This window comes from Pseudonaja textilis, chromosome 2 (assembly GCF_049901715.1).
Source record: "Pseudonaja textilis isolate UNSWEBS1 chromosome 2, rPseTex1.2, whole genome shotgun sequence".
In the NCBI taxonomy this organism is placed as follows: domain Eukaryota; kingdom Metazoa; phylum Chordata; class Lepidosauria; order Squamata; family Elapidae; genus Pseudonaja; species Pseudonaja textilis.
The window spans coordinates 118,797,956-118,814,106 of record NC_141991.1 but is presented as its reverse complement, the minus strand read 5'-3'; the positions used below and the strand labels follow the sequence as shown (position 1 = coordinate 118,814,106).

The window sequence follows — 16,151 nt, the reverse complement described above, 5'->3', positions numbered from 1 at the left end:
CAATATTTTGTATTGTTGTTGGAATTGTATTGGTTGTAAATGGCCTAGAGTCACCTTTTAGCGAAATGGGCAACATACCAATTGAATTAACAAATAAACTAAAGTTAAGGTCTCTAGTAATCAGCTGAAATTAAGCATTCCTTTTGAGATATATGGGGATATATAGTTTTTTAAAGATGTCTGCCACAACATTTTATTTTCTTGCCAGTTCATCATCAATAGGATCATATTTAAATCTGAGATATTAAGCAATCACAGCAGGTGACATTTTAAAGGATATCAAGGGCAGAAAAAATATTTGGCATACATTTAATATCTCACTGCATTTTTAAAACATAAAAAGGATCTGTTAGAAATAGGTTAATTAAATGAGCCCACCCCAGTATAAAGACATCATAGAGTGCTCAGCCTTCGGAATCAAATGTTGCTAAATGGGACTCAATCTAGATATGAGAAAAATTAGGGATTTAGTTATGATTGATTGACTACAATGCACTGTGCATACATTGGTATGACAAAGTTGCCGTGTTTGTTCGTGGGTCTGCTAAGGTTCACTTCAAAGACAGAGTGGGAGAAAAAAGTTTTATCTTTTATCAAAGTACTGTTTCCCCTACTTTACCCTTACCAGCTGCATTTCTTTTCTCTTTATAGTCTACTTGTTTTTAACTTCTCCTTTGGAAAGCTAGGTAGGGTAGATCCTTCCTCCCATCCTTTTTTTTTTTTTTTGAATCATGCTGTTGTTCCTGTAATTTCATGGTGTTACTCCTTTCAAAATGTGTGATATTACTGGCATGATTAGAGATTTTTCCCATTTAGCCCAGCATTATCCTGTCATTGCCACATCATGTCAGATGCAAGCCACAAAGATGCAGGAAATGTCAGCAACTAGCTGACATTTAGAAGTTCCCCAAGGTGGCTCCAAACACCCAGAGTGGGGACTGAAATCAGTTTTGTTCTAAAAAGTCAAATTGATTATCCAGTTGAAATCATCCTTTCTTTAAAAATGAAGGTATGAAACTTCTGAAGCAGTTCTGAATTGTTGCTTGTTTTTTTTTACAAATATATAGAGCTAATTATTTCTGTTTACCAAGCTCATTATATTGGACAGAATTCCTCACTTAATCAGTTCTCCCTGAAACTTGTTTGCTTTGTCATTTTAATTCTATGAAATACATGTCACTTTTAGTTAAATGTTAACAAGTTATGTATGCTCAGTCTCTTGGGTAAATAAACACAAATAATTTTAGACTGGAAAAATAAAAACATTAGCAACTTTGTGAAGGAAGATGGAAGACATTTCTAGTCAAGATGTGGTGTAAATAGTTTTGGTTACTCTAGTTCTTCACAGAATTAATTTTTATCCACATAGTTACTTTGCTAAAGCCATTGTGAGACAAAGGGATTTTTCTGTGAATTAAGCTCAAAACATTTTATAAGCATCATCGTGTCAAACCAATTCATGCTATCATAAAGTATCTCCTCTCCTTTTAAGCAGTAATTCTAATAATTCCCAAGCATAGTCAACATTTCCTTAGGGTTTTTCCAGTGCAGTAACACTATATTTTTGTGAACCCCAATCTAAACCTTAGTACGTGGTGTTATAGCTCTGTTTTTGTTCTTTGGTGGTGATTTTGTTTTTGTTCCAGACAAATTAAATCTGCAGTAAAATGATGGCCCATTGTAGATTTATAAAATGAGAGAATCTCAATCGTACAATCAAAGAAAAGAAAGCTCTTGCTGGAGTATGTGATGAGTAACCCATTCTTGCCCCAGATGCTGCCAACCTAGCAGTTTAAAAGCATGCAAATGCAAATAGATGAGTAGGTATCACTTTGATGGAAAGGTAACAATGTTGCATCTGCCTTGGTGTATAGTCATGCCAGCCACATGACCACAGAAAATGTCTTTGGACAATGCTAACTCTCAGCTAGGAAATAGAGATGATCCCTGCCCCCTTCAGTTGGACACGATTAGACAGGAGAAACCTTTACTTTTACCTTTATGTCTATAAATGCTGTTATCCAAAACAGTGAGGAATTATGATGATAATTGATATAATCGACAGGATAGATAATGATTTCTAAACTTGTACTTGGTAGGATACACAATGCATTGTTTCTGGTTGCATTCCTTTTTTAAAAAAATCATCAATTACACTGTGATGATTCTCATTACAACAGCAGGGAGCCTTTCCTCCCCTGCTTTCATGTCAAAAAGCTGGCCTGCCCAGCCAACACTCTCCTTAGCTTTGGAAATGAAACTTCAACTTGGTGGGATCAGTTTTCATTATAATTGGAATAGGAAAGCAAATAGCTAAAATGTGACTTCCAACAAAAGTCATACACACCACAGCAAATTAACATTCACTTTAACCAGTGGGATAATATCATATCTCATTGGGTCACTTTTGAATGGTTCTTGAAAAATAACTAATGATATAAAGATTGTTCATTTGTAAGTTGATTTGTAATGTAAATCCACATCCAAACTAATGATACAGTCTACATACTACAACAGGTATGGTACCTATAGTCTTGAATTTCTAGAAAGGGAAGGAAAATTCAGAGTTTTAATTGATATGAAGTTGCCAGACAGACTTGACACAGTCTTTTTCTTGGAGATTTGCCTTGTAGAACTACAAGAATATTATACGATGCTGCTCGAAGCATCTCATAAGAAAATTAGGACAGATACAATGAGATTCAACTATTATATATTCAGCTAAAATATTCTTTGCAGAGTTCTTAGTAAAGTTGTTTTTCCCCAAATTACTTGATCCATTTTTGCTGGCTTGTGAAATTGCTTTATAACAAAGTCCTACAAGATAAATGGATTGTTAACAAGAATTTGTTTTTCAATTTTCTTTCAGGTGGCTTTGTAAAGAGGTAACAATATGCAGTATAAGTGGATGTTCTAACAATTCTATATCAAAACTCTTTATTCATTCTTCCTGTTCCCTTAATTTTATTTATAACAATACATATAAAAATCTTATGCACACATTCATCAAAACATCACTTTATGAATAAAAGCATATTTCCTAACCATTTAATAAATGAGGTCCAAATAGCCTTAAGAACAGTGGTGTATTAAACAGACTAAGCACGTGCTTAGGACACCAGGCCCAACGGGGGCACCACAAAAACTTTTATGTAGCCCAAGCTACATAAACTTTGTACGGTATGTACAAAAGGGGGAAGGGGGCACCAAGATTTGTCAGTGCTTAGGGCACCAGTAAGCCTTAATCCTCAACTGCTTAAGAATGATGATGCATTTTAACTGAACACAAAGGTAAACATTTTCATAGGGCATTAAGGTGCAGGTCAGTCAGGTTGCTATTGTAAGACTTCTTACCCTAGCAGTATGAAAAATTTTCTTGAATCTTCTAGTAGTGTATACTTCATGCTACTTTTGGAAAACTGTCCCATGATATATGTTTTTCTGTGGTAAACATCTGGTAAAAACATTTTGAAAGTCTCAGTATGGATTCAAATTATCTATGTAAGCCATGAAAATCACTTATGATTGCTCCATAGCTGTGGCTTTTGAGTCATCTACTCCTCGAGTCTGTATGCCAGAAGGAAGCAACATGACTTTTAAGTCGCCTTTATTGTAGGCCCCGGAAATCCTGTTCCCAAATTTTATAGGCAGACACCAAGAATCAAAGGTATGCCTTTCTATTATTTTAGGGTAACAAAAATCTTGAGTCATTTCTCCCCTCCCCCTCCCCAAATGATGGGCCAACCCACTTAAATTATGTTCCTATAAGATTTCTGATCCACCTTAATGTAAAAGTTTGCATGTAACCATATGGAAAATTAAAATCAACTTTGAAATAGTTTATGTTTACAAAATTTTAATAATAATTACTGTATATACCCTGAAAACATTGCCTGCCTTATTTAATCATAGATTTTCTTTTTTCTTTTGAATCCTTGATAGTTGCAGGTCAAGGGATCAGCCATAAGAAAGCTGTAGATCTAGTAACTCCAAGCAGAACATGTTCTTCTATATAGAGAAATTTTTTTTAGAAAGCTTTGTCAGGTGACCTTGGGGCAAGATTATATACTGTATATAAATTTTTTCATTCAGTTTCAGGGTAAAGTAACACATTTCTAAAGTACATTATATATATATTTTTCCCTTGAATCAATAAATAAAATAAATTGCCTCTTCCATAATGCACTCACTTCGTTATAGTAGACCCTATCTGATGGGATGGGACATGGGGCACCTGAATAAAAAAACAAAACGTAATACTTCCTTGTTCAAAGGTTAGCTATAATACAACTCTTCACAGCAAGATCTTTATAAGTCACTTGAAAAATACTGAAATAGCAAACATTTATTGCATCCCAAAACTGTAATTATTTAATAGTATTTTTTTTAAAGTAGAGAACTTAGATAATTAGGGAAATCAAATTTAGAGAGCACTGTTTTAAAGAAAGGTGGCTTTGTAGCAGGTGAAGACAACTTTCTCTTGGAAAGAATAAATATGGATCCCAAATGAATGTATATAAGGTGTCTATTATTGTTGCTGTTTCCTGACAATATTTACTAGTAAATATAGCTCTTTTATATGTAGAAGAAAAGGTATCAATGATTCAATCTCATGTAACATTTTATTTGATAAGAAAAGGGTCAGATGCCATTTATTTATAAATTTTCATTTCATCACCTAGCATTTACAATATAGCAAATATGCAGGAACTTTCTAAGGATGAGTGATAACAGAAATGAGTCACCCATACAAAGCAACTGGCCTTGTGTGGGGGGAAAAACACTCTTAGTATTTTGCTCTGTGAATTACTCTCAGATAATTTCATTGATATTGAGGATCTCCACATAGGTACAATTTTAAATATTCTTAAATATTCTCATCATTATTTTCCAGCTTAGATCGTTACTGATTTTAGAGGCCACTTTGACTTGGAAGAATGTTTACAATGACAATTTAGCATCAGTATGGGCTTGTTGGTAAAACAATTTTTATATTTTCCTACTGGATCCTCAAAAATTTGAAGTATCCATACTGTTTGCTGATCGCCTAGTGACAATCATGTGATGAAGACATGGTACTAGAATTGGGCAGTGGAGATACTTGAAGACATGTCCACCCTTAGCACAGAATCTCACAGATTATGGACTACTCAGGTTTAAAGAACCTCAAAGATTCGTAGCAAGAGAAAATAAGAATAGGGAGCCCTCTGCATGCCCAAATAAAAAGGAAGATTCAAATTAATAAATATAAGAAAGGTAGTGACTGTCCTATACAGCAGTCGTAAGATCCACCATTACTGAATTGGTAATTTATGAGTTGGATCACATTTAGAAAGTAATCATTTGAACATCATGTGAACTTGTTATTTTATTATAGCTCCGACTGGAAAGTTTGGTTAGTTGGCAGATTGGTGTGGGAAAGGGAGAGAGGCCTTTGATGCTCACAGCTTTCTTCCTTTTTTTCCTTCATAATGTTTATCTTTCATTTGTGTAAAGAGAAGTGGTGAAAGAAACATATATAATAATCTAAACATTGCAAACTGATTTACTGTCAATATAGAACACTGACATTCTCACTTTACAGTAACATGAGCAGTTTTGTCTTCAACTGAGTATTTTACTAGCTTGCACAATAGTGCTTCTATTAACTTTTAAAACCAGAAATGTTCCAAAATAGTTGGGTTTTTAGGGTATATATTTGTTATCATCTATTAAGAGTGAGATGGCATGAGTATGCTTGACTGATATCACTAATACTGCAAATTAAAATAATAAACTGTTATTATTTGTGCTTAAGATTAAAACCCACATTTTCTGCTATTGCTTTCTATTTTTGAAGCATCTATTGTCAGTTTTCTAATGTAGCTTCACAAAAGAAATGTAATCATCCAATCTAATAATTCTGATGATAAATCCTGATTCAAAGCAAGACCATCTTTACTATAATTCTCTAATAATCTACCCAATCCACATCATAAAAGAACAAATGGTACATTACATCAGTGTTGCGCAAGCGGAAATGGCATTTCAGTTTAATTTGTAGCATGCTGGAATCACTATCCTTAAGTAGTCCTTAAGTAGAAGTAGTCATTATACAGTGGTCCTTGTCCTTCTGTTCTTATCAGTGAGCTAGATAAATATAGGTTTCACTAGATTTTTAAATAGCAGTAGGCTTAGACACAAGCCTAAAAAAGAGCTCAGAATACATCCGTCATTTTGTGGTGAGATTTAGGGGAGAGTGTTGCTGCTTTAAAATTAATGCAAATACAGGCAGTCCTCAACTTACGACACAATTGAGTCCAACATTTCTGTTGCCAAGCGAAGCATTTGTTAGATGAGTTGTGCCCTATTTTATGACCTTTTTTTACCACACTGGTTAAGCGAATCACTGTGGTTAAGTTATGACACAGTTAAGTGAACCTGGATTCCCTATTGACTTTACTTGTCAGAAAGTTACAAAAGATGATCACATGACCCTGGGACACTGCAACCATCATAAATATGAGACAGTCGCTAAGCATCTGATTGATCACTTGACCATGAAGATGCTGCAGTGATCATAAGTGTAAAAAAAAGCTCATAACTTACATTTTTCAGCGATATAACTTCAAATGGTCACTAAATGAACTGTTGTAAGTTGAGGACTATAAAATGTTGGTTTCAATGTCCCTTGATCGTACGGATCAGAATGTCCGTTCGAATAACGTGAAAGACCTGGTAGACACTGATTTCTAAATGTGCTGCTTTGCCATTTCTGCTCACCATGTCACAAATATTTTAAAAAATCACAATTCAAAAAGATAAGTAGAAATAAGTAAATTAGTTTTTAGAACATGGATAAAGAAGTGGGATCCGAGCCTCACCACAAACATCTCAGTTAATTTTTAACCTCCTGTTAATTAATCATTATGAAAATATATGGCTTCATCAAAACCCAAATAGAGTAAATGCTTTCTCTACAGTCTCTCCGATTTCCTAGTCCCATTTGTTCCCCTGCCTCTCTGTCATCTCTAAATCTTGCTCCTTTTTAAGGCACCTTCAATGCTAGGAGTCTTTTTCTTCCCTCTGCCTCCCAGCTGGCCAGGAGAACTTAAAAGCAAGAGTGTGCCTCCAGCCACTCCTGCCTTTATTTCTGAAGAATTTCTCTGAGTCTCATGGGAGCCAGAGGCGTTCTGTGGAATAAAGATGGCAGACAGCATGGAGGGTTAGCTCATTACTTTGAAGTCTTCCCTCACATAAAATAAATTGCGGATAATACCAAAGTACTTTGTAGACAGAACAGAAGGTGCCTGTGGATATCATGTTGCTTTATCCAGGCATATGCCTGCTCACATAATACAAATTTTACATTCAAGAGGTCCCCCCCCTTTTTTTTTTGTATAATATAGTGAAAAACAATTTCAAGATGAAGGAACAAGAAAAGACACAGCAAATCTTTCTCTTAGCAATCAGTTTAGGCTGTTATGTTGCAATGCATTTTTGATGGACTTCCATTATACATGCTTTGTTATTTGTACAGTGCATAATGATACAGAACGGAGGAGATCTGAAGCTCTCTTGTGCTATTTGACTAAACGTTTTGGCATCAGAAGAAGTTGAAGCTGTACAGCAGCGTTAATAGTTTTAAGTTAATTCTTGGCATTACTTTAAAACAATTATGCAAGATCTATCGCAAGTACTCCTGTTATCTTATCTGAATTGCCATTCATCCTGTAAATGATTTAAACATACACTATTCCATTATTGTTTAAGAGAGATAGAAGAGGATTCTGTTAAATATTTGTACTATGAGTTATTTTAGTTGCTTTGAGCCAGTTTAGAAATTTTGCACTTTACAGGTTTTGCTTCAATGTGTCTTTAGTTCCCAAATGAATCACATTCCGTATTTGCTGACTAATAGTTGAATGGAAAATGGATAATAGATCCACAGTATTTTGGATAGTTGAATGGAAAATGGATAATAGATCCACAGTATTTTGGATTTATATCATATTGCAAAATAAATGCAGTTCATTGGGAACAACAATTAATCTTGGGGTCTCTTGTTATAAATGCATTTCAGTTTGGCACCTAAGTTATAAAACACAGGAAGCTGTTTTATATTCTCAGTAAATTTGTCCCACTGGCCTAATGTTGTCCTTATAGAAGAAGCAATAAACATGAGCTTGCAGAGGTTTTTATATTATTTTTTCTCTGTTAGCAAAGTAAGACTGTATGTCTTATTCTACATAATACAATTATTGGCTTGCCCGGGCTGCTGTAGAAAGGAACTGGCTGCTTAGTGAGAGGAAGGGGGAGACTTATTTCAGGGGTAACTGTCACAAAGGAACTTAAGAAATCCATGAATGGTGCAAGCAGAGTTTCTTTTATTTTGTTTGCTTGTAATTCTGGAAAAACACATTGCATTTTTTTTAAATATTGTTTCAGGGTTTACAAGAGGAGATTGAAAGTTACCACAATCAGATGCACTCTGCAGAAGAAAAGCTGCAGCAGAAAGATCTGGAAGTACAGGAACAGGTATAATTCTTTTGCTGAGAGATTTCTGCTTTTTAGAGAAATACTATTTTTGTATTTATAAAGATAGTATAAAATATTTATTTATTTAGGCTATTAATTTATCAATCTTTTGGCAAGCTATACTTTATGAGTGGAATTTATAAAAAGGAGATTGATTTGGATTGGTGTATACAGTGCTTGGTTTCATATGTCCTGAGTCTCATGTTATACATTTATTTTTAAAATAAATAATTGTGGGGACATATATTAAACTATGGGTCAGCATTACAAACATGAGCACCTATAAGCCTTAGATTCACTTGCTGTCCCTTACTTCTTTCCTGAGAAATTCTACTTGGGATATCTGGGGTTGCTTAAACCATGATTACTTCACAAATTAGAATTTTAAAATGTTGTTTAAATGAATGAAATTATGGCCCTCTGGTTGATATCTAGTGTTGTCTATCTGCCAGCAGAATTGACATTATGATGGGGCATTCTTTTCTGCATCTCTCTGCACAGTTCTAAAATCAAAGGGTTTCCCGGCCTCCTGGATTAGATTTGCATGGTGTACATACAATGCATGAAGGGAAGAAAGGATTTGCTCTGTGGTAGAAGCCGCTGTCTATTCGAATATCTTTAGATGTTGATGTAAAGTGGAAATAGAAGCTTTAAACTTTGAGTATATTCATGTAGTAGCTTATATTTTAAATGACATCTCACTTTTTCTTTCTTGTAGTCACATTCCTGATCTTTGCCTTAGGGTAGGGTTTCCCAACCGTGGGAATTTCCAGGAATATGGACTTCCTGGAATCCTCAGAATTCCACAGCCAGTACAGCTATCATGACTATTGATGAGAATTTTGGGAGTGGAAGTCCACATCCTGGAAATTCTCAAGGTTAGGAAACATTGCGTTGTGAGCTTATTTAAAATCCTAATTCCTTTTATTCTTAATTATCTGTAATAATAGTTATCTCCATTTAAAGAAGGAATTTGTGGTAAGAATTTATACACAGCAAACAAACATAGGTAGTTCTCATTTAATAATTTATACACAGCAAGCAAACATAGATAGTTCTCATTTAAGAATGGAAATAGGGACAAGAACTTCCACCACTAAGTAACATTTGTCGTAAAGCGCAACATGACACAATGTACTGCTTAGCAACAGCACTTCCACTTGCTGTTGCTAAGCAAACTGTTGCAGGTCATTTGCAAGGACTTCACATGGTTGTCATTTGAGACTTCCTACCAGCTTCCTCATTCCTTCCTTCCTTTGCTTGTAAGAAGGTTGTAAATGATCACATGACTATGGGGAGGGGGGCTGTAATGTTGTAATTGAATTACATTACTGAGCAATATACACCTGAGGTCCAGTCATATCCATCACACATTTAGCATCATCATAAGTATAAAGGCTCACTAAAAAGTGGTTGTTAAATAAGGGCCACATGTAATTGTGAATAAAACCCAACTTTTGCAATGTATTTGTTGACTGTATGTCTCTTATCCATCCCCTACTGGAGTGACTTCATGATATTCATGCATTTTAAAAGAAAAAAACTGTGGCATAAATGTCAATCAATTTTTTTCTTATCAAGCACTTAACTTTGTTGCATGTTAAGAATACTATTCAAACATTTAAAGCTTTTCCTAGAAAGGAAAAAAGTTAGCATCACTAATATACTTGCTTTATTTATTCAGTTTGTTGTTATGCTCAAAACCATTTCTCCATGCTTGTCTTAGAAGAAAATATAAGGATATAGATCAACAAGTTAGAGAACTTCTTTCTATGATATAGTGGCTATTATCTCATATCCATATTTATATGCACCCTGAAAGGAAAAAAAGTATGTAACTATTTTAAATTCTGCATTTTCTTTTATGATTTACTTTATTATAATTTAGTCTATAATAGTACTATTTATGTCTGTTTAAGATAATAGGTTAGTACTTCAAATCCAATATTTCAGTTTCAAGTCAAATATTCAGTGTACTCAAAATAGGAAAGAAACAATAAAATATGGAAAAGAAATTGCTTGAATATCTGGTACTCTCTGGTGCCCCACTTGAATTTCACATTCATGAACATGCATATTATTAGGGGAATTATTTAATGTAATTTTAATTCAATTCACAGCTAATATCTGGATTATATATGTAGTAGCCTGATGTGAACATGAAATGATAGAATCCTAGGAAGGATTGCATTTTTACTATTCCCATGTTTTTTTAAAAAAATAATAAATTAAACCTTTCTTCACTTTTATATAACACGGTGATTAGAAAAATTAAAAACCCAATGAAGGATAACTAGTTGATACTCATTTTATTTACTGTCAGATAATTAATATTTATATTTTAAAAGTAGTATTTATAGCAAGGCTAAAAGGTACAGTATAAGTAAGGCCATCTAGGCAGATTTGTTTTAGGGTTTTTTGGGTTTTGAATGAATAAAAAATGTATTTTAGAACTAATATTTCAAACAAGAAAATATTTGTATAGTGAATGATTAGGGAATGAATAAGTAAAGTCATGCTATCCTTCTTTAAGAAATTTTATGTCTACTATATCAGCTTGAAGTATATACGTGCTCCTCTTAGTTAAAGCTTTGGTTCCAAAAGTTGCATTCATGTATTCAGACATGCAGTCATACAGAAAACACTATCTCCATAATTCCAGTTCCAGTCAGAATTTCAGTCTTACCAGGATCAACTGATTTTTTGATCCTTGCTCAACCCATCACTACCACTAGGCAACTGTCTAGCTCTAGCACCTCTGATTCATTTTGAATACATTAGAGTTACCATGTCCCAAACTTGTAGATAGCAATACCCAAAATATGTTAAGCAGGACAAGGAAAGGAACAGAATTCAGTGACATAAATAAGTTGAATAGGAATTTTCCATAACTATTTTTTGTAGCAAGCCTGCAGTTAGGAACAGAGTTATTGAAATGCAATGCTGCCTTTTTACTTCTCAGGCCATAGAGCTGCCCCATCAAGATTTCATGCTTAAGGAACCAGGTGCTGCTGAATAATCCAGGAAGAACAACAAATGTGACCAAATCTGTTTCAGGTTTGTATCCAAATCTGAAACCAGATTCAAACTGGTCAACCCAATAAGAACCTACTTAGAGGATACGAACGATAAAGTAATCGGAGAGGAAGGGATAGAATTATTAAATAAAGATATCACATGGTCTGAATTGAAGTCAGCAATGGAGAATCAAAGTAATAATAAATCTCCAGGACCAGATGGGATTCCGGCAGAACTATATAAAGCTATGATGGAACTAGTAGGACCATTGATGCTGGAGGTGTTCAGTGAGGTACTTCTGGCAGCTAAGATGCCACACTCGTGGAAGGGGGCGTTGATCTCTCTAATCCTGAAGGAGGATGCAGATCATAGATATATTAACAATTATAGACCAATTTCACTTTTAAATGCTGACTACAAATTATTTACTTCGATTATAGCAAATAGAGTAAAACAAGTTTTAAACCCATATATTCAAGAAGATCAAAATGGATTTCTTCCGTCCCATCAAATAAAGAACAACTTAAGAACTGTTATCGACGTTTTAGAATATTATGAGGCTCATCCTGAAAAACAATTCGCATTGATGTTTTTAGATGCCGAGAAAGCATTTGACAACTTAAATTGGCACTTCCTAATTCAAAAAATTTACAATATGAGTCTTGGTACTAAATTTGAAAATATTATAACAACAATCTATAATACACAACAGGCTAACATACTAATTAATGGTGAACAAACAGGTCCAATTAATATAGAAAAAGGTGTTAGACAGGGTTGCCCTCTTTCACCTCTTCTTTTTATATTTGCCCTAGAATCACTTCTAACTCATATTAGACAAAATTCTGAAATCAAAGGATTGAGGGTCAAATCAGAAGAATATAAATTACAAGCGTTTGCTGATGGTCTTTTTTCTGGAGGAATCTATGGAAAAAGGATATAACCTAATAAAGGAATTAGAACGATTTGGCGCTGTGGCAGGTTTAAAAATAAATAGAAAAAAAGACGAAATTGATGACCAAAAATTTAACAGAAACTCAGAAAGAAGAATTAGAAGCAAGGATGGGGATACAAGTAACAAAAAGGGTCAAATAACTTAGGAATATGGTTAACACCACAAGGTAAATCACTCAAGGATAATAATTATGATAAATTACTTCAACAAACAAACTGGTCAACCCAAGAAGCTTTCTTCAAATGCAGTCGTAGCTAACTAGCCATTTCCCAAGAAAGATATGTCTGTAATTGGTAGTTATTTTGTAAAATCCTTCAGGGACAGCTTCTTCATGAAAAGTTGAATTACACCATTTATTCCATAATGAGACATCAATTGCTACCTGGAAAATTCACCTATAAGTTTGCCATCTATAAAGTAAAATGCTGTAGCTTTAAAGAAAATAAAGCTACCATATAGGAAAAATTGACTTAGTAATGCACTTACCCAAATATTCTAATACAAATAATCCTTGACTTATGACCATAATTGGTACCAGAATTTTGGTTGTAAGTTGTTGCAGTTTTAGGTTGAGGCACAATGTGACAAGGCCGAGTTTTATGCTGTTTATTAAATGAATTACTGTGGTCATTCAGTAAACCATATGGTCATAAGTATGAAAGCATTTTATCCAATGGGAGTTTTATGCTGGAAAACTGCAAACAGTATCACAGAACATGATCACATGACCACAGGTTGCAAATGTTCACAAGATGCCAAGTGCCCAAAATGCAATTACATTACTGCAGGAATGGTGTGGTAGTCATAATTTTGAGGATGAGTCATAAGCAGTGGTGGGGTATGCTACCGGTTCGGCCCGGTTCGACCGAGCTGGAGCGGCGATGAGCAGCGGAGACTGAACCGGTTCTCTCGGCTACTCCGCTGTTGAGACTACCCACCCACCCGGGCTCCCATACTCACCGTTATCTTCTGCTTTTGAAGCACAGCTGCTTTGTGCAGCACAGAAGAGTGCCCTGCGGCAGCTGCTGAAGCGACCGGGAGAGTGCAGGCTTGCAGGAGGTGAGTTGGAACGCCTCTGCACCTGTGTGGTGGACTGGCAATTGAAAAAATGACGGGAGACGCAGAGAAGACGTCTGAGCAACTGCCAGCCCCGAGAGCCCTCGAGTAGCAGTATTTATTAAGAAAATACAAATACAAAATCAAAACAATGACTTCAACATTAGCTCAGCAACATTATCTAGCTAGGCCTTAGTGAAGGTGATAAAGTTCCCGTGAGAAAGCAGTGCACCAAAGGTCCCATGGGAATGGCTCAGATAGGTACTGTGAACTCCCACACAAATTCCTGGCCTCTGAGCTTTGCAGATAACAGGATCAAACTCTCATCATAAAGACACTACTGCCCTCATGAGGAGCGTTTGTGATACCCCCAGATCTTACAAAGCTGTACAAGAACTTGCAGAATATGATGGATATATTACCACATTCCCTCCTTTTTTATTTATTCAAAGATAGGGGGTGTTTCAGTGGCAAAATACACAGTTCCCTCGCAAACTTGGTTTCGTACACTTAAGGCTGAGGCACACATTTGAAATAGATTAGGAATACATTGAATACAGCAACATAACATAATAAGTGTAATAACAATTATTACAACTAATTGAAGCAATAAACGTAACCATGAGCTGTCAGGAAGCCAATCCCATAGCAAAGCCCAAAGTGACTTATTGAAGCCATCTTTTCCTGCTTCGTGTTCAGCTATGCGGTCTTCCATATCATGAACAGTTCTTGTAATGTTAGGCTCATAATTATGTATAAAAAAACACAACAATGTAAATGAATTAAAGCACAAACTCCTAACATTATATCTAAAGCATAAAGTAACTTGGCGAATTTCAGACACTTCTTCATTTAACATCTTAATATTCTCAACAGTATATAAAACATAGCAACAGTAAAATTATTTAAAATATGAATATCTCTATAGTTCATAGCTATTCCAAAAGGTGGGTACATGCATACAAAGCTAACAATTAGTTACATTTAAACTCTTTGCTGCAATCCGAACGTCCTTGATGTAGGAATTTTCTTTCCATAAATTATCACCAAGGTCTCTAGTTTCTGAGATAATGGCAGCTCTCCGCCTCCGCATTAGAGTCCGTGGAGGCATAAGACGAATGGAAAAAGAAGTTGTGTAAAGTAACTTAGGCAACTCCAATTGACACCAATATTGTCCATAGTCTGAAACAGAAACATTAAACAGAATCAGAGTTGTAGCACAGGCTGAAGATATAATATCCTTATCAGGTCCCGAGTAAAGAATGTCTTGACCCTTATGCCAGGACCAATATGCTGGAAAAATCAAAAGATGCCGCTGTTTGCAGATTAATTTAGTCCGATTCCCCAAAGGAACCTGCTGCATACAAGTTGATAACCTCAGATAAGCAGTCATCTTTTCCCAGCTTTCACAGCGCCACGCCTGGACTGCCGGCATCAAGAGAATCAGGAACCACGGAAACACCATCCTGAGAATCAGGAACATCAGGAACGGAATCAGGAACCACAGGAACGGAATCCTGAGAATCAGAAACCTCCCTCACTGGCACCTGCGAAGGCGCTTGTGAATGATCAGGCCGGATACATCGACCAGGAACCCAACGAATTTGACCAAGATGTTCTACTGCTGCATAACCACGTCCCCACGTAATCAGCTCAGCGGGAACCCATGCCGGATCCGGAAGGAATCGCACCAACACTCGAGGCCTCACTGCATCTGTAGAAGGGAAGAAAAATGCCTGCTGGCCGCGTGCAGGGGGTTACCAGACAAATTTAAAAAATTTAAAGTATACAAAGCAAGATTTAAATGATCTTGAATTGCCGGAAGCCCCAGGAGCTTCCCTCCTTTTTATTTAATTTAGCTAACATGTTCTTGAGCGTGCCATTATAACGCTCCACAATAGCTTGTCCTGTGGAATTGTATGGAATTCCAAATTTATGTTCCACGGACCACTGTTTGCAAAACTGATCAAAGACTGTGCTCCGATAAGCCGCACCATTGTCTGTTTTTAAAGTTTGAGGCGTACCAGCGACTGAAAATGTCTTAATGCAATGATTGATGACATGTTTAACCGCTTCACCTCTTTGAGGAGTAGCCATTAGAAATCCTGAATAAGTATCCACAGTCACATGTATATACTTCCAAGGTGCAAATGATGGATACTGAGTAACATCCATTTGCCAAATCATTGAAGGTTTCAACCCCCTGGGGTTGACTCCCATAGGAATAGCCGTGCCTTGCTTTGAACAAGTTGGACATTGTTGAATTATGGCAGCAGCTTCTGCAGCAGTAAGCTTGAATTGATGTGCCAACGCTTTAGCATTTTGATGAAAATAACTATGGCTGTCCCATGGCTGAACAGTGAGAACTGAAGTTACAGCACTGTCAGCTTTGGCATTGCCTTGTGATAAAATTCCAGGTAAATTACTATGACTACGGATATGGGCAATAAAACACACATTCATACGCTGCTCCAAACATTCTTGCAACAACAAAAGCAAACGTAGAATATTAGGTGATATTCCAGGAGACAAATAAGAACCTGCTACAAAGGGTAACAAATTATATACATACAAAGAATCCACTATTAGATTAAAATCCTGATTT

At 35.7% G+C, this 16,151-nt stretch overlaps 1 protein-coding gene across 8 annotated transcripts in view; it reads left to right on the top strand.

Moving 5' to 3' along the window:
• CEP112 (centrosomal protein 112) overlaps positions 1–16,151 on the top strand; it is a 266,133-nt gene that overhangs the window by 216,951 nt on the left and 33,031 nt on the right. For all 8 annotated transcript variants that reach the window (XM_087925056.1, XM_087925057.1, XM_026711184.2 and 5 more), the window contains one exon: positions 8,428–8,517. In XM_087925056.1, the coding sequence (XP_087781182.1) occupies positions 8,428–8,517 (90 nt within the window). The remainder of the gene's footprint in view (positions 1–8,427; positions 8,518–16,151) is intronic.